We start from the raw sequence: 17,720 nt of genomic DNA, 5'->3' as shown, positions 1-17,720 counted from the left end.
CTAGAAGCTACTGTAGCAGTTTCAAACACCTAGCTCGGAACCAGGGAACTATCAATTTGTGAACTATTTTTTTTAAAGCCTTGTAGCTAGTTGCCTATTATTAACTATTTATTCCAGCTCTTGTCTCAGACTTCTAGAATTTCATGACGTGTACACTATATTTCTAGTTGGCAGTTTCAAACTGAGTAAAGTAGTTTCAGGTACTACTCCTGCCCTGGCCAAGTTGATATTTTTTAAAATAGAAAAATGTTAGTGAAAATATATATTTTTTTAAAAAGGGAAGTATTTACATGGAAACTTCTGGTTATAATATTACAGCAAGTTACTGGTCCTTGCCAGCACCCAGTACGTCACAGCAAATCACACAAAGAATTAAGGCACGGTTTATTTGTGGTTTACATACAATATAAAGAAGAAACAAAGTAACTTTGCATTAAAAAAATTGGTAGTGAGTTCTGAAATTAATTTAGGCCCAATCCCGTGACGAACAGCAATCTATGCTTTGCCTTTCAAGCCTGAACACCTACATGTACTAGGTATAAGAGGCTAGTTTGGGCATTAAACTTATTTACCCATTTGGCCTATCTGTTGTAGTTACAAGTAGGTATAGTGCCTACTTTAAATGAACTGAGACAAATTCTTCCAGCTGGACCACTGTACTGGTCTTTCATTCACTGTGAACCTGATCTGGATTTGGACCAATAGCAAAAGGCTTTGTCTCTCCTGACAGCTTAGTGTACAATCTCAGTCTCCTATATGATTTTAATCATTCATAGCCTTACTGTCTAAAAAGCCTTGTTTTTCTGTTAGTGAAACTGTTCAATACCTTAATTATCCTTGTAAAACTGTCTTCTATGGAGTGTCCAGGACTGTAGCAGTGTCCAGGGCAAAGAATTAAGCTTGTAGAATTTAATATTTAATAATTTCCAATAAGTTTAGGAGTGCGCATCTCCATTTTACTTCCTAAAGAATCATGCCCTGGAATAAGGAAATCCTTGGAGGGCTATTCCCCAGTAAACTGAGGTGGACGTTTCTCTCTGAAGGCAGCCATTCCTTCCTGGCGGTCTCTTGTAGGAATATTCTGCATTAATATAATAAAAGCAGTTTATTTTGTAAAGTTAGGCAGCCAATACTGAATTGAAATCACTGTCAATATACTTAGAAGTAAAAGCTTTTATGGATATTAAATCAACATCTTGGAAGAAAGAAGGTCAACTGTCACATCTTACAAGGAGGAAAAGGTTAAATAACTTTCAGTGCAGGGCACAGCACTAGTACTTGATGCAGTCCAAGTGGACAATGCCATTGAATTTAATGGCACTGTCCTCCATTATGTATAGTAAGATCCACAAGCCCAAAATAACGCCTTTTGAGGATAAGAAAATATTCCACTGGAAGAGAAGTCTTGCATGCTCCTGAAATATTGTGTTCAGCCTAACCAGAAAACCCGATACATACAGTACAACAGGAATCTAGTGTCCAACTCGACCAGCTTCCAAATCACCACAATGTAAGGGCCCATGCTAGAAATTGTATACATGGGGACATATGGCTAAATCTAGTAAAACATGCAATTCTTATTCAGTAAGATGATCAAGTTAGGGCCTTGATGGACCAAGTTCAGTCTGAGGCAGGTACAGGAGTCCAACTAGCATTCAGAGGAACCCTGTTAATGGGAAGGTAAAACTTAAATCCATGTTTAAGGGCTTGCCTATACAAGAAAATTATTGTGGAATAAGTCAGGGTGTGAATTTAAAACAGAACAGTTATGCTGCAAAGACGGCATGGACACTATTATTCCAGAGTAAGTGTATACCTTTTTGTGATTTAAGATTGAATCAGTTCAACTAATTCAGAAGTGGATTAGAGTAAGTGTCTCCATAGATGAGGTTATTGCAGGATAGTTATTCTGCAATAGCTACAATATAGATAAACGCTAAGGGACTTCAGTAAGTTTTCAAATGTTTGTATGAGTTTTAGCCATTAAACGCATTATCTCATGGAGGTTGAGGCTATTACAGTATTTAGGAAATGTACAGTGTGATTTAAAAAAAAAAGATTACGATAACATACCTGTGCATAACACATTCCCTCAATAGCCATCCCCGATGCAATATCCACCTGAAGGGAAAAAGTGATCTCTGAAGTACATAGCGTTCAAAGTGCAGTACCCTTGAGTATTTTCCATGATTAAATGTCAGAGTTAGTATTAAATTACTAACTCTAACCCTAGCATTACTGTTCTAGTATTTACAGCTAACGTGGAGTCAGACTCCTGCTCTACCAAACTGTTAATTTTGTTCATGCCTCAGGAGTCACTTACAAAGAGACTGATCCCTTATTGAAAATAGGGATTAGAATCCATTTACAGAACTTTCTTCATGACTGTTTTAAACATTTTTACAAGTGGCTCTTCAATTTTTGAAGAAAAAAAAAAAGTTACCTCTATCCCTCTGTTTATTGCCAGTTTACCCATTTTCACAGCGATGGGAGCCTTTAAAACAAGATAGATAACTGAAGTCACTTCAGTGTACACTAAAGCTTCCAAGGTCAGAAGAGAGCATTGTGATCTAGTCTGACTTCCTGTGTAACAGTCCATAGAACTTTCCTAAAATTATTTTTTCTTCCAAATAGGGCAGGGCAAAATGTTTTGCACACACCTTTCAGCAAAAAAAATAAAAATAAAGATTTGGCAACGGCAAGACTTTTTAAATTCATGTTTAGGTCTCTTTTTTGACAAGGAACTGCACCCCCCCCCCCCTAAAAAATAAAAATTTTCGTTTCAATATTTTCAGAACAATGTTTCAACTTCTACCTTTTTTTTAAAAAAGGCCATTTTAAAATGGAGGAGTCTAAATTGTTTGTTTTGACAATCTGGAAATTTTGAAAAATAATTTTCAGTTTAACTCAAAACCATGGTTTTTTTGTTTTGTTTTTATTTTTTTGGAACTGTCAAACTGAAAAGTAAGTTATTTACCCAGCTTCTTCCAAAGGCAGGCTCTTGTCTTCAGGAGTTTGCAGTAAAGCTAATACTATATATAGCCAAAAAAGCTAAGGCTGTCTACAGTTCATAACAGAATGTACTTAAGTATTCAAGCCAAAGTTTTCAGACTTGAGTGCCTAAATATGCATTCTTGCCCAAATATATGGCCTGACTGTCAGAGCTACTGTGCGCTCACAGCTTGCATTGAAACAGCAGCAGTGCTAAGTACCACTGCACGACAAATTAGCAAGACAAAAAGCAGACTGAAAGTTATTACTTTTACGCTGGATGTGTACAGTGCCACCACTTTAGAGAGAGCAGTCCCAGTACAGTGTTATTTCAAACAGTGTATGATGGTCATATGTGTTTGATGCACAGAATAATAATAATCTATGTTCTAATGCTAAGGAACCGTTAGTTTCCTACCATTCCTAATAGAAGTAAAATACAACAGCTAATTGAGTGGGAGAAGATGAAGGCTATTTTGATGGAGTCATTCAGATCCTATTCAGGAAAAGGAAACAAAAAAAAAATTCTGTTTCTCACACTAATTTCAAAGGTGTAATTTTCAAAGCTTACCTCCTTTTTGCTGGTGTAAGCAATGACAACTAGAGGTCTGATTGTGCCCACAAATCAACAGTAGATGTCTACATTGCATCATTTGCACATGCACTGAATTGAATCTGGGTTGAAGATGCTTTAAGAAAAATAAGTCCCAAGATTTTAATATTTCATAGAAAGAGGTAAGAAGCTAGCCATGTCCCACAAAGTAGCCAAAACATATGAGCCAAATAAACAATACTGACCTGAGGAAGAATTTCTTTAGCTAAAGTTAATGCTCTCTGATAAGCAGCATCCCCTTCATCATTCTGTGGCACTGTGTGGTTTACTAATCCTATTGAGAGTGCTTGTTGTCCATTAATTTGTCTGCCAGTGAAAATGAGTTCCTTAGCAAGACCTATTCCAATACAGCGGGGCAGGCGTTGGGTTCCACCTTAAGACAATATACCACATTAGGGTTTTCTGAGAAACAAATAGCAAAAACCACTTGTGTGTTACCTGTTTATACATGTGAAAAACATGGTGTTTTAGAAGTACTATGCACTATAGCCTGTCAGCTGAGGAGCTCAACATTTCACACATTAAGTCACAGCACCTCGGTGGAGTGAACAAGTATTCACACATTGTATAAAGGGGAAAATGAAAGGGTGAAATGTCTTCCTAAGATCACAGGAAGTCAGTAGCAGAGCTCAGAAACGCGGCAGTTCTGACTCCCTGCTCCTTGCACTGGCTACTAGATAACACTTCCTTTGTATCTGAAAGGATTTTCAAGTACCCTAAAGTAAAATTCACATGGAACTGTGAAAATATTAGAAGATTCAATGAAGATAGGTTACCTGCACCTGGAAGAAGTCCTCTGGTGGTCTCAATCAGGCCCATTTTAGCTGATGAAGCTATTTTTAAATAAAGTTTTTTTAGTAAGTTACTTTCTCACAACAGAAGATAGCTGTTAACATTACACTAAGATCATTTTCACTCGGAGAATGCCAGTGGATGAATCCCACTAAAGCAGGGGTAGGCAACCTCTGGCACACATGCCAAAGGCGGCACGTGAGCTGATTTTCATTGGCACTCACACAGCCCAGGTCCTGGCCACCGGTCCGGGGGGCTCTGCATTTTATTTTAATTTTAAGTGAAGCTTCTTAAACATTTTTAAAACCTTATTTACTTCACATACAACAATAGTTTAGTTACATATTATAGACTTACAAAAAAAAGACCTAAAAATGTTAAATGTATTACTGGCACACGAAAGCTTAGCGTGAATAAATGAAGACTCAGCGCACACACTTCTGAAAGGTTGCTGATCCCTGCACTAGAGTCAATGGTGTCAAGTGGCTACATTCCTTTCATGCTAAACATGCATCAGTTTGTATTGAAAGGTATCAAAAATCCAACTAGTGATTAGTCACATTCTGCTATTTGTGTGGACTTGCTTATGACTGGGGCACACTATTTGCTGAGCAAACTAGAGCTACGGATCTTGGCCTAAACACCTCTCTCTCTCTCTCTCTCTCTCTCTCTCTCACACACACACACACACACACACACACGTTTGTTTCACAAAAAGAAGAGAAATTTTGATGCCAGCTTTTGCTGAATAAAAGTCTCTCTGCCTATCTAACACCTTAGCACCAGCTGGAAAGTGATCTCTGTGCAAAGTTTATCTTTAGCATTCATTCTGTCTGGGCCCTGCAGCTAGACTCTCCATTCTCAACTGAAGACCAGCCTCAAATGCTAGTTCTTATTGAATTTTTTAAGACATAAGCTGTTTAAGACAAACAGCTTGGAGGTGTCTGTTGTATAATCAGAAAATTTATCTTTTAAAGGAGCATTAAGTTACCAAACTGCCATTTTGGGAGATTTCAGGAATAAGATGGGCCAGGTTACAACATTAACTTCAGGTAGCCAGAGAGGATGGGTGCTACAGCCAACCAACCCCAGCTACAAGTTAGGTGATGAGCAGCCTGGACATAAATATACTTTGTAGCTGACTGCTTCCAGGAAATTTGGCATTTTTTCCCCCAAGAAAAAGGGGACTAAGGGTGTGATACGAAGATTCAGATGGGAGGTAGGAATTAAAGCATTTTGCTAACTTTTAAAAAAAACTCACCCATTAATTTATATGCTGTGTTCACTAGAGATATTAAACAATAAGAAGGAAATCTGGTAGCATTATGAGAGTTATATGGGGACACTTATTCCAAAGGCAGGGTGCACTGAAGAAGTTGCAGTACCTCACTGGACTGGGAGCCTCTAGAAGAGATTCTTACTCCCCCTGAAATGGATGCAAGTGGGGAGGTGGTTTTGGTTCTGTCTGGATTAGGCTTGGAATTAGCCTGAGATCAGACTTGTGCACACCAGCTCACTGGATGATAAAGTAAAACTGTCATATGATCTGAGATAATGGAGGTGTTTTGAAAAGAAATAGCAGCTCTCTGATCTTGTGCAAGTTACAAGTACATAGGGATGGCCTACTCCCTCTGTCGATGTACTTTCTAAAGGGTCTATTCTCATCAATGTGCAGGGACCTCACTGCTAAAAGTAGGTTAGACCAAACCAGAACTGATCAGTCACCCAATAGACCTGCTGTTAGTGGGCATTAACCATATACCCCTACCACCAACAGAAGATAAACCCCTTCAAAGAGAATTTTAGTGTAACTCATATTGATATCTCATCTAAAATTGTTTTCCCTTTTAAACAAAAGAGATTTAACTATTTGAGACAGCTGTATGTCACCAAAATTTTAGGCAAGTGCCTATTCATTTCCTACATTACACAAGTTCCTGTCTTAGCTTATCAGAAAGGGAACCAAACAGCCTTTGGCTTATTTTCAAATGTTGTTTAACTAAACCTAGTGATTACTTTAAATATCCCATATTTGGCAGTGCACATACCTGCTATTCGAAGATCACACGCTAATGCCAATTCCAATCCCCCACCCAATGCATAGCCTTCTATTGCAGCTATTGTGGGCATAGGCAGTGCAGCTATTAAAGACAAAAGAGATTTGAAAGTTTAGTTACAGGAGCCGATTTTTAGTGAGTGTTTCATGTAATTACATCTCAAATGTTCAAAGTTTGGTACGATGCTACAATGATTTCAGTAAGTCAAAAGGAACAAGGAAACTGTCTTCAAATGGTAAAAAGTTGTGCTTTTTTCCTTCCTCCTCCTCTCTGAAAATAATTCCATATTATAAAGCACTGAAATGTAAAACAAAGTTTGTTTTCCTCAAACTAAAGCTCTGCCTCCTTGAAATGGAGATAACTGGACGTTCACATTTAATGTGTTACAATGAAACAATCAATTAACAGATTCTACACTCTGAGTCACTCTCCATGTTCCATTTTATATGGCTACAAATGGTCAGTCCCTACTACTGTCCAATTCAGCTGACCATTACATGCTGCATTTAGTACGTTTATGAACATTACCTAAGCCTCCCAACACTTGTGAGCTAGGTGAGTATCTCTCCTATTTTAAAGTTGGGAAAACCAAGGCACCTGGTGGTCAAGTACGTCTTGCAAAGAACAAAAACAAATCACACTGAGTGAATAGAAAAGTTGGGAACAGAATCCAGAAGTGTTATCTTGAAGTTCCTGGTTCTAACTACTCAACAACACTCCCTCAAACATCCCTTTGTGCTTTGTAACATGAAAGTCCCATATGGGTGCAGGTATTTTGGATAATACATTAATCTTCTTCTTACTGTTACTTTGATTGATATGCTAGTCAGAGTCATTTGTGTTTTAAACATCTAGCTAAAATATCTCCCTCCAGGGACAACAGAACAATTCATTAATACAAGAAGAGAACTGACTGCAATTCACACTTCTTGTTTAAAAAGAGGTAAAATCTTCAGAGGCTAGTCCAACTAGAAATGGACTCAATGATCCAAGCTCCTTTACTATTCTACATAGGTTCTTGTATTACACCTATCCCTGTAGTATCTGAGCATCTTCCAGTATCACACATTAAGTGACATGACTGACATCTGTCATGTCTGGTTCATTCTTTCATATCCTCTCCCACTGAGGGAGAACTCTGTGTGCTATGAAGTGGGTTTTTTTTGCTTTTTTGAAAAAAAGAGTGTATTTGCTGCTCTTATTTCTCTTAGAGAACATAGCTCCAAGAGGCGCACCTTGCACTTGGAGCAGAAGATAGTCCTTAGTTCCTTAGACGGAAGTTCATTCCACAGTTTCAGACCAGGCCCCAAGAACCGTCTCTTGAATGGACGAGTTTTACCCTTTAAGGGGAGGTATCCTTATGAAGTTTCCCTGATATAGCACCACTGACTGCCCCCACAGTGTGGGCATATATAGAAATACATGTTTTATAACTGATCATTTACCAATTTCATCCATTAAACTTCTCAGCCTGTGAACAAAGTGTCCAACCTCTGCATCATTCATTTGTGCACGCTCCTTTAAGTCAGCACCTAAAGTGTGGAGGAAAACAAAGAATTCAGTGATAGAAGAAAGGTACTAGGCAGTTGAGCAGCCTACTTTTGAGTTAAGTTCAAAAGCAATCTTGGAATGCCAACTCTCTAGACTGCTGGAGCTTAGGTGCGGCATCCCTGGAATTCAAGCATTCAGGCGTTAAGAATGGTTGTGGAGTGCTCTGCTCTGTTGTTGTCTTTTTTAGACAGTCCTATGCCTAAGGAGGTTAAATCTCAAAATTGCAAGGTAGGTGCCCTTCTATGAGCAGCCGATGGGTCTAACTGGAAAGAAATGGTAATATAAAGAGAGAAGAGCTAGTCTTCAGGTGTACCTTGCTCTGCCTGCTGAGGTCTCAATTTCTAAAGCAGGGAGTTACATATGCCTAGCCAGGACAAGGCAATGGTTTGTTCCTTGTTACCCCACAAAGTCAAACTGATTTCCTTAAGTTTGTTTTTACATCTGTTGCTTAGCAGTCTAATCTGTAGAACATAATTTGAAAAGTATCTGTTTTTAATATCAAGTCACAGAACATTTGTTACATACCTGCACAAAACACGCCTTTTACTTCACTTTTAAACACTACCACGCGGATCCTTTCATCACAACGGAGACTTTCTAGAACTCTGAATAGCTAAGAGTTTAATCAAGAAAAGGAGTTAAGAAAAACAATGTGTCAAGCATCTCAATTGCTATGCATGTTTAAATGACTGAAGACCCCTATATTTTGATAAAAGTTTAATTTCCTTGTTCTCTGTGGGCATAAGGATCTCCTAGAAAGTCAGCCTCAAGGACGGTCCTTGCTCCACACATGGTTTCTACAAGCCTCTCCTGAAACTCTTAGGATTCCCCTCTTCTCAGTCCCATCCACAGAGTTTTTCTGCATCCCTGACTGTCCTTCCTCTTCAGAGTTGCACAAGGCTTCCCCTGAAACAGGTCAGTCCCCAATTTGACCAGAGGGGTTGCTTATGACCAACACAAAGTCTCCTTTCCCCAGGGACTAAGCTGCCTTTTGACTACTCCCAGCCCCTGCTGGCCTAGCAACAAAGGACATAACTAGTCTCAGAATTGGATCTCACACATGGTACCTCACCTCAGTAGGCCTAGACCATCAAGCTGAACCCAGCCCAAGTTGTTAGGCCCAAACAATGGACCTACATGGAGAGCTGCTTTGGGGTGAAGTTCTGATACCTTCCAGACACCATCCATTTGTTGATTCTGAAACCCAGTCCTACTGCAGGACAGATATTAAGGAAACCAAACACACAACTGGTTGTCAGTGAATGAACCTGTGTAAATTCACTGTTAGACTAACACTAAATTGTATATTTGATTAAAATAAAATAATATACTAGATACAACAAGGATTAGATTGCCAATAGTAAATACCAGGGAAATTTCTGAAAGTAAAAAAGATGGGACCATTCTGAAGGCACATATATTTTTTGCCATAACAATCATGGCAGCATCTCTTTAAATGGAATCATTTAGTGTTGTTATAAAAGCCAGTAAAATCTTGCCCCCTATCCAGAAATATTTTTTATAGTTCAAAGTTCTAAATTCTTGCTTCTTATTTTGGTGCATCTCTGATCTGTGAGTTCATTTTCCCTAGCTGGCAACAAAACAGGCTCTAAGTTTTTCCTCTTTGATAGACAGTGGAAACCTGAGATCGAGAATGCCCAGGAGCTCCTAGTGCCCCAAGATGTGGGGAAAAGGAGACACTGCAGCTCTGGAAGGCGCATCCAACAAAAATGTAGCAGTGTCCCCATCTGTAAAATGGGAGTAACTATACTTAACCTATTGCCCAGCCTCTTTAGAGTGGTGAGAATTAGTTCGTATGTGTAAAGTCTTACATAGTATTAAAAAAAAACCCCAAAATACAAAGTGATTGGGTGCTTAAGTGTTCTCTTCTACAATTACTATGGCCATTTTACGTCTACAGGATACATTTAGATACTGATCACAATTCTAAACAATATTTAGGTTTAGAGATAGAGAAGCAGATATACTTACTTCATTAACCAGTACTCTTCCCAGTGAATTTCTGGCATGGGCTCTGTTCATCAGGATTTCAGCAATTCCTTTAGTAAAAAGAAACAATTTCAGTTACATTTTGCTTAAAGATACAATTTACATCTGACATGGCCAGTCTTCTTGCAACAATAGCCCCAAGTACTGTTTAAAAATATAAAGTCGTCTGCTTAAGTGAGTGTTTTAAATGGAACCCTCCAGGCCCCATTGTGAAATTCAGTACTACGGAATCATTGCGAGGTTACATAATACTGCAAAAATGTAGATAAATAATCCTTTGACTTAAAAGTGGACCTCTTGCCCAACTTGGCAGTTCCAGGTGTTCTTTGCATTTTTTTTTAAACCTAAGAACAGAATAGATCCATGTAACAGTACCATTCTGCATGCTGTTCTGCCTTTCCCACACTGTCTTCCTGCTTGGATTAGCTGTTCAGGTATTTTCCTGAATGGAGAAAACCATCTTCCCATACCTACTGCTTACAGGAGAAGAACAGCACAAACTGGACAATATCAGTAATGGTTCACTGTCCAGAGCCATCTGGAAAACGCAAATCCATTTCTCATAACTAAGCCTTTTGTGTAATCACTAGTTTAAGAATCAGGGGCCTTGTTCAAGGTTCTCAAAGTCCAGCAAAAAAAGGCAACACATTGTCCGTAGAATATTAATATTCAGCTTCTCCGTGTCATGCTGTTCTTGAAAGAAAAACAGCCTCAGAAGTGATGTGCTGTAGCGAAGCCAATTCTAAAGTTCTCACTGGTGCAGAACAGAAAGGGGACATGGGTTCCATTTCCAATACCCCACACATTCTGTAAGAGTGCGCATTAATAAACTTCTTCATTTATTTACAGGCATTTCTATTGTGCTCATCACCTTCTGAGCATCTCATGAGTGAGAATGAATAGGTCTCCCATCATCACAGGATGTTGTGAAGTATCATCCCCATTTTACAGCTAGGGAAAGTGAGGCAGAGAGGTGAACTGACTTGCCCAAGGTCACTCAGGAAACTTGTAGCAAAGCAAGAAATGGAAACCAGATCTCCTGACCCTAGTCCTGTCCAGCTCCAAATTTGCTCTATGATCATGTTGCTGCTGTATATGAAGAGCCACAACAAAATATACAATGTTGGTATTTTCTACACTGCTGGAAGATCTGTACATTTAAACCACTGCCTTTGTGACTGGCTGGTTGGCATGATATCACCATCGACCAAATGGAAGAGAAAAGTCAACTAGCAATAAAGACGTGCAACAGCTGGCACAGGGCTACAACGGAAGCTAGCACTATGACAACTGTACAAAACCAAAACACTGCAGAAGATGCTAGAGAACCTGTTTTGCAAATCCCAGAACAAGTTAACCTCCTTGAAAGCTTGTTGTGTTGACCTCGTGGACAGGCACATTACCTTATCTTCAAATTGACCTGCAACTCTTCTCCAGCCCTAAGGTTATCCCACCTTTATTACTGTACATTACTGACATCAGAAGAAAAAATAAAACAGAGTGAATGTAGAGAACAGATTATTTATATTCAAGTTCATTGCACGCTTCCTGCACAGCTCTTTTCCTGGTGCCCATCTGTGTTGGGTCTTTGTAGTTGTACCAAGGAGCCAACTGTGGACCAAATAAAGGACACCATGTAGGACAGAAAGATTATAGAGAACTTTATGAAATTTGCAACCTGAATAATCACTTTAACATGGTGTTCTGAGCCCAAGCACAAATCAGTAAAATTCCAGCTGCACTATAGAAAAACTAACCTATCATGGGAGCTTGTTACAAGCCATTACTACCACATATATGTAGAACTTTCCAGTAGAGTAGATGGATCTGAACAGTGTTTCAGCCAACTTCCTGAATTACACTGAAGTCTTGCCAAGTCCAAGATTTAAGTCCTGTTCAAGGTGACAGTTGGAATATATTTTGTCCCTTTGACACAGGGTCAGGAGCTACCCATTTGTAACCAGATCCTCTAACATGGTTGCTTTTCGGAGGTAGATGTGAATTGTTTTTTGCCCCATCTCTGCTATCTATTTATAAATAAATACTTACAGTTTGACAACAGCTCTGGTACAATATTCCTGGTTCTGCTTTGTTACAGAACATACTGCCCATATGGCCTATACATAGTGTGTGGATAGGCTCAGAGTGCATTAGAAATGGGTTCAAAATAAAGGCCGGGCCCGTCTCTAGCTGGCTTAATGCTCGTTATAATCTGGCTGCTGGACAGTTTACTCCTGCCTATACAGACCTGGCAGGGTCAGATCATGATCGGGCACATGATTATTAGCAGCTGTTACACTGGACTGTGTGCTTTGTAGCGTAGCCTGGGGCTTCGTCCGTTTCTGGATTGTTGCAGCTCCCCTGGAGGACAGCTGCAGTTCCACACTCCGCACATTTCAGGGGAAGATTTGCCAGCTACGATTTCGGGGTAGGGAGGAGAGAAAGCAGAGTTACTTGGTGTAGTTCGGAAAACGGAGTCATTTTTGTGTGCCAAGACGTGAGTAGCGCAGGGGGAAAGGGTAGGGGATGAGAGCTGATTCCCTGCAGCTACCTCCATTGTAGGGGAGGAAGCTGCATGGCGAGCACCGGACTTTCTACTTCTTCCCCCATGGGACTGGAGGGTCGGTTCTAGACTCACCGCTGCTTTCCCCGTCGTGCACATTGAGCAGGATCTCCTTCCCCCCAGACGAGGCTCTTTTGCTGTGGCCGCCGGCCCCTGGGGGGTGCGGAGCGGCGAGCGCCCTGCACCCAGATGCAGCTCTCCCCAGCCGAAGCATGGTGCTGTTTTGCAAGGCTTTCAAACCTCTTCCTTCAGGTTTGGGGAGAAGCTCTGCTGCGCCATCCTCTGGCAGAAATGCTTCCTGCAGCCTCCAGAAGGCAGGGGGAAAGTAGGACCCACCACTCCAGCAAAATTGCAACTGGGCTTGGCTCTGATTTAATAGGAGCCGGAGGCAAGACCCACTGTCCTACTGGGAGAAAAGGGGGCTCAGAAAAAGTTGCTGATTTATTTAAATTATGGTGGGAAGCTACGATCAGAAATGGGAGGAAATACTGAGGGACTGCAAGGAGAGGTGACATGTTGCTCTGTGTGGCTCAAAAATTTTTCTCTCTCACCAAAGAGACTGATCTAATAAAATATATCATCTCATCCACCTTGTCTTTCAGGTTCTATGAGAGGCAGTTGCTATCTACAAAACCTATGGCTTTGATCCTGCCACCCTTTCTTTAAGCATTGCGGAGGTTCATTAAGGACTAAATAATTCATTTGGGATCAGAATTAATTAATTAATTTAGAAAGAATATGGAAGTTAATCCAGAAGGAAAAACTCACGGCATCTAAACATTTTTATAAAAAAATGTTAGTGAAAAAAAAATGCTAGTCATTTAGGCCCAGATCCTTAACAGTATAGGCACCTAACACCCAAAGGATCTGAGTCTTAATCTCTTTGTGCTACTCCCCCATCTGCCAAATGGGAACAATAAAACTTCACATATGTGTTAATAATAAATAATAATAATATAGTATTATGTTGTGCAGATTCATTAGTGTTTGTGAGATGCTCAGTTGCTACAATGATGGAAACAATATAACTCCATTAATGTACAGGACTAGAAGCCAGGAACTGCCTTTTTGTCACAGGATATGATTTATTCCTCATAATTTATAGGGGAACAATACCACCCTGAGTTCTAATCTTAAATCTGACTTATTTTGTGGGCTTGAATAATTCACTTACCCTCATTGCCTCAGTTTACTTATAAAATAGGAATATTAATACTTACCTACCAACACAGGTGTGTGTTGACTAATTAACAAATATCTGTACAGTGCTAAGCATGATATTAATTATTATTATTGAGGAATGTATCAACTGTACAACACAACAGCTTCTCAGAGCTGTACAATTAATATTTGAAAATGTAATAATTTGGTAATCTGGCTATCCATTTTTTTCCAAGGGACATTTCTGCCAGACTTGCTATTTGAATTTGACAATAGTTACAGACTGCAAAAGGCTCTTTAAATTTCCTTGTTAGAGCTATTTTGCAGACCTCCATCTACTCTACTGGAAAGTTCTACATATATGTGGTAGTAATGACTTGTAACAAGCTCCCATGATAGGTTAGTTCCCATGGGAGCTCATGGAATATAAACTGGGCTCAGCCTTTATCCTTTAATTCTAAAACTCAGATCATGTCTTGTAAAAGACCCAAATTAATTTCTCAGATGTTAAAAGAAAATTCTCAATATGACTGTATTAGGCTTTGATGCTGCAATGAGACCTGCATGGGTAGACCCTTGCAGTTATATGGAGACCCACTGAAGTCAATATGGTTCTGCATGGGTGCTAGGGTCTGCCCACACAAAACAGTTTGCAGCTTCAGGGCTTTTGCAGCATGAATGCGTATCTTTATATATTGGTTAGGTTCTTGTTTGGATAACTTTTTTGCTTACTTCCAGTTATTAGCACAGGCGTGGGAATAGTGTTGGTTAGTTAAGTGCTGGTTTCATCAGACCAGCAGAGGGGGAATTTGATACATTATTTTCAGGTATGTCACACCAATATAGTGACTGAAAAAAACCTGAAGGATAGAGTGCTGCCATTTAACAATATTTTATAGTATTTAGAATCTAATTATAATCAAATTAAATCTATCCATCTATAGCATTTGTAATGCTTCCATCACTGTAGGAACTATAGTGGTATATATGATACCTCCCCAGGCCATTCCTTAGTGTACAGTCCCCACAAGAAATACTCAGTAAATAAGGTGAGATCTCTTTAAAGTCAGATGAGTTCTCACTCTCCACTTGTCAGATTGATCTTATATATATTTCTCATACATGTACCTGTTTTTAGTATCTAGTGATTAGTGCAGGAGACTGCAAATCAGGACCCCTAGGTTCTAATCTTGACTTTGCTAATAGTTTATGGGGGGGTTATTTACAATTCTGATGCTTTGAAAATTGATTCAGGGCTTGAAATAAAAAGGGAACACTCTTTTAAAACACTCTTTTAAAAATTATGCTGTTAGTTTAATAAGTACAGCAAAAAGGCAAATTGAAAGAGTTAAAATATTTACTCCGTGAGTTCTGAATAACTCTGTGGGTGCATATTCACCCTATAACTTAACTGAGCACCTGATCTAGTTTGTATTAAATATCCTGCTTTTCGAGGTCATACCAGATGATTTAATTAAATGATCGTTGTGAGGACACTGTCCACTCTCTAATCAGGGGGAATTGGAGAACTGAATATGTGTACATGCTGGAGCATCTCTGCAGCACTCTTAAGTGCGTCTCCTCTCTGTTGCCTTGCTCAGAGCCTCCTCCTGTCTGCCACAATATTCCCATTTTGATCACTCCATACCCACCTTGACCTCTTTTCAGTTGCCAAATACTCCCAGTCCCCCACAGTGGTAATTTTCATCTCACTCATTAGAGTCCTCCTCTAAACGGTTCTTTCAATGGCTCTGTCTGCTGCCCTCCTCTCTCTCCAGCCCAGATCCTGCAACTGATTCTGAATGGGTCATCCCGGCACCTATGAAGAATGCCAGTGAACTCAACAGAGGTCTACAGGGACTTGGTTGTGTCAGGGACTCTAACCCAGACGGCACAGTTCGTTGTCTGACCGCGAGAGAGACAGGCAACACCAGCAAGGTTCGATCAAAAGCTCTTTATTGACAAGTGCACACATCAATAGAGAGCAGCTTGTTTGCTGAGAGAACCAGCCTGCCCTTTACATTTTAGTATAAGCCTATATAGACAGTTCCATCGCGTTATAAATTATTTACTGGAGCAACCCACCCCCTTCTTTTAACAACTAGAAACTAGACACCTTTAGTATACATGCATGCCTAAAGTTAGAAATGTAGGGGAGTTAAAAACAAACAAAGAATAAAACCAGGGAGTGAAAACAAGGAGGCTGGGAAACTAGGGCTTTTATCAGTTCTTCGAAGGAGCTGCCCGAACACAGCACATTTGGTACTATGCCAGGAATGCAGCTTTTTTTTTATTTTACTTTTTTTTAGCACTTGTGAGACATGCTGCTGCTTCTCAGTGTTTTTTACTTAGAAATTACCCACAAACCTTTGTTAGCCTGACTTTGGTCAGGTTGGCATATCTGGTTTTGTCTGCTATATCTTTATTCAGGCCTAACAGTTGCAATATGCAGGTCCATAGATGCAAAGGTCACAGCACTTTAACACCCTGTAGTCTGGATCAGATTTATGTATTTATGCGGGGGGAGGGGGCGGGGAGTGTTAAACAAGGAAAGGAACTTTCCATTCAAGTTAAAAGAAAGCTCCTCTTCCTGAAATAACCCCTTGTTGATTCCTCCACCAGGGCCCCTCAGGCGCAGCTCACTAGTTACATGCATCTGTCCTTACAGCTGCGTGTGACTATTAAACAGAACAAGCCGAAGAGTCCTGCTCTCAGTGGAGGTTTGCTAGCACACTGTCTGGCCAGGCCAGCAGAAAACTCCCTCTCTTGTGCTGGGCAGGGCACCCTTCACAAGTGAATGACCCTGAAAGCTGCAGGCTGCCTAGCTATCCCCTCACTGCATTGGCAACACTGACATCCTGCTTCGCCAGGGACACTGAGCCAGCTGCCATCCACCACCTTTGGCCAGTATTGGGTTTACCATGGCGCCAGTGGCTCCATAGTGCCAGGCCCAGAGTCAGAAGAAGAAAGCTACACCACCCTGCCTCTTCCCACCCCTGTTCTGCCCCATCCCCATCCCCACCCCTTCCCCGCAAGCCTTCTCCCTGAGCCACATGTCCCAGGGGATTGCAGCAGGGGTTGGGCCTGTCCTGCACTCACCGGGCGGCGGGAAGTGAGCGATCCAGCCCACTCCACTCCACTGGCTCCCAACCGTGCCACTGGTGAGTGCTGGGGGGTGGCTACTGCCCCAAAGTCCAGGAGCCAGGGGAGCAGAGCAGAGCAGGCTGGGGCCAGGTCACTCCACTTCCCACTGCCCTGTTGGTGTCACTAGGCATAAATCTAGGCCTCAGTGAACCAAAGCTCCTCCATGTTGAACTCTACTTGATCTAGAAAGCTAGCAGCTGTGAAATTAAATGTGTAACAGTAAGTTATCAGTTGCAGCACAGCTAAAACCGGTCTAAAGCAGTGGTGATAAGGAATGTGCACCTTTAGCAGAAGGACAAGATAACTTGCAGAAGGAAAACTTACTAACGAGCTGCCACGGCCAAGATTACTTAATGCACCTGTGCTTACATAACTGCTACAGGGGGAGGAAGGGAGGGGGGAAAAGAAAAAAAAAACTTTATAAAAAGGGAAAAGCCGCTTGTGTAGGGGTGTATGATTTGAGGCGTTCGTCTCCTTGCACCGCTTTGAGATCTCAAATAAACTTTGCTTGCTTCTCCACCCTGGTGTGTTTATTGGCGCTACGCACTCTGGGCAACAAACCACTGTTGCTTGTCTCGGGCACCCTCTGTGCCTGCAACAGACCTGTGAGTGTGGGGTTGGGCCTGCCCTGGAACCACCGGGTGGCAGGAAGTGGAATGACCCGGCTCCAGCCCGCTCTGCTCCACCAGCTCGTGCTGGGGGGCAGTTTCCCCCCTGCCCCCCCAAGCCTGGGGAGGAGATGGAGTGGTGGGGAAGGGGCATGGGATGGGGAAGAGAAGGGGGCAGGAGGGAAGTGGGGGCTGGGGGAAAGAGGCAGTGGGGAAAAAAGGGGGTGGGA

General features: G+C 41.1%; 1 protein-coding gene across 3 annotated transcripts; it reads right to left on the bottom strand.

Annotated features, from left to right (window-relative positions):
• Positions 1–369: 369 nt before the first annotated feature.
• On the bottom strand, positions 370–12,878 carry ECHDC2 (enoyl-CoA hydratase domain containing 2). 3 transcript variants are annotated; one of them, XR_004001615.1, is made up of 11 exons: positions 12,653–12,878; positions 9,997–10,064; positions 8,530–8,617; positions 7,899–7,985; positions 6,445–6,537; positions 4,381–4,437; positions 3,790–3,977; positions 3,563–3,680; positions 2,444–2,494; positions 2,074–2,121; positions 1,038–1,081 (listed from the first exon to the last, which is right to left on the bottom strand). XR_004001615.1 is itself a non-coding variant. In XM_030572773.1 (10 exons), exons 1-10 carry the CDS (start codon positions 12,789–12,791, stop codon positions 1,004–1,006), a joined length of 897 nt encoding a protein of 298 aa, XP_030428633.1. In that variant the 5' UTR covers positions 12,792–12,857; the 3' UTR covers positions 370–1,003. The 3 variants fall into 3 exon arrangements, 2 of the variants coding, with proteins under 2 accessions (XP_030428633.1, XP_030428635.1); XM_030572773.1 differs by lacking the exon at positions 3,563–3,680 and having other exon boundaries at positions 370–1,081; positions 12,653–12,857; XM_030572775.1 differs by lacking the exons at positions 3,563–3,680; positions 12,653–12,878 and adding an exon at positions 12,064–12,624 and having other exon boundaries at positions 370–1,081.
• Positions 12,879–17,720: the final 4,842 nt, after the last annotated feature.

Source organism: Gopherus evgoodei, chromosome 8 (assembly GCF_007399415.2).
Source record: "Gopherus evgoodei ecotype Sinaloan lineage chromosome 8, rGopEvg1_v1.p, whole genome shotgun sequence".
In the NCBI taxonomy this organism is placed as follows: domain Eukaryota; kingdom Metazoa; phylum Chordata; order Testudines; family Testudinidae; genus Gopherus; species Gopherus evgoodei.
The sequence above is the reverse complement of the archived record's forward strand: the minus strand, read 5'-3'. Positions and strand labels throughout refer to the sequence as shown.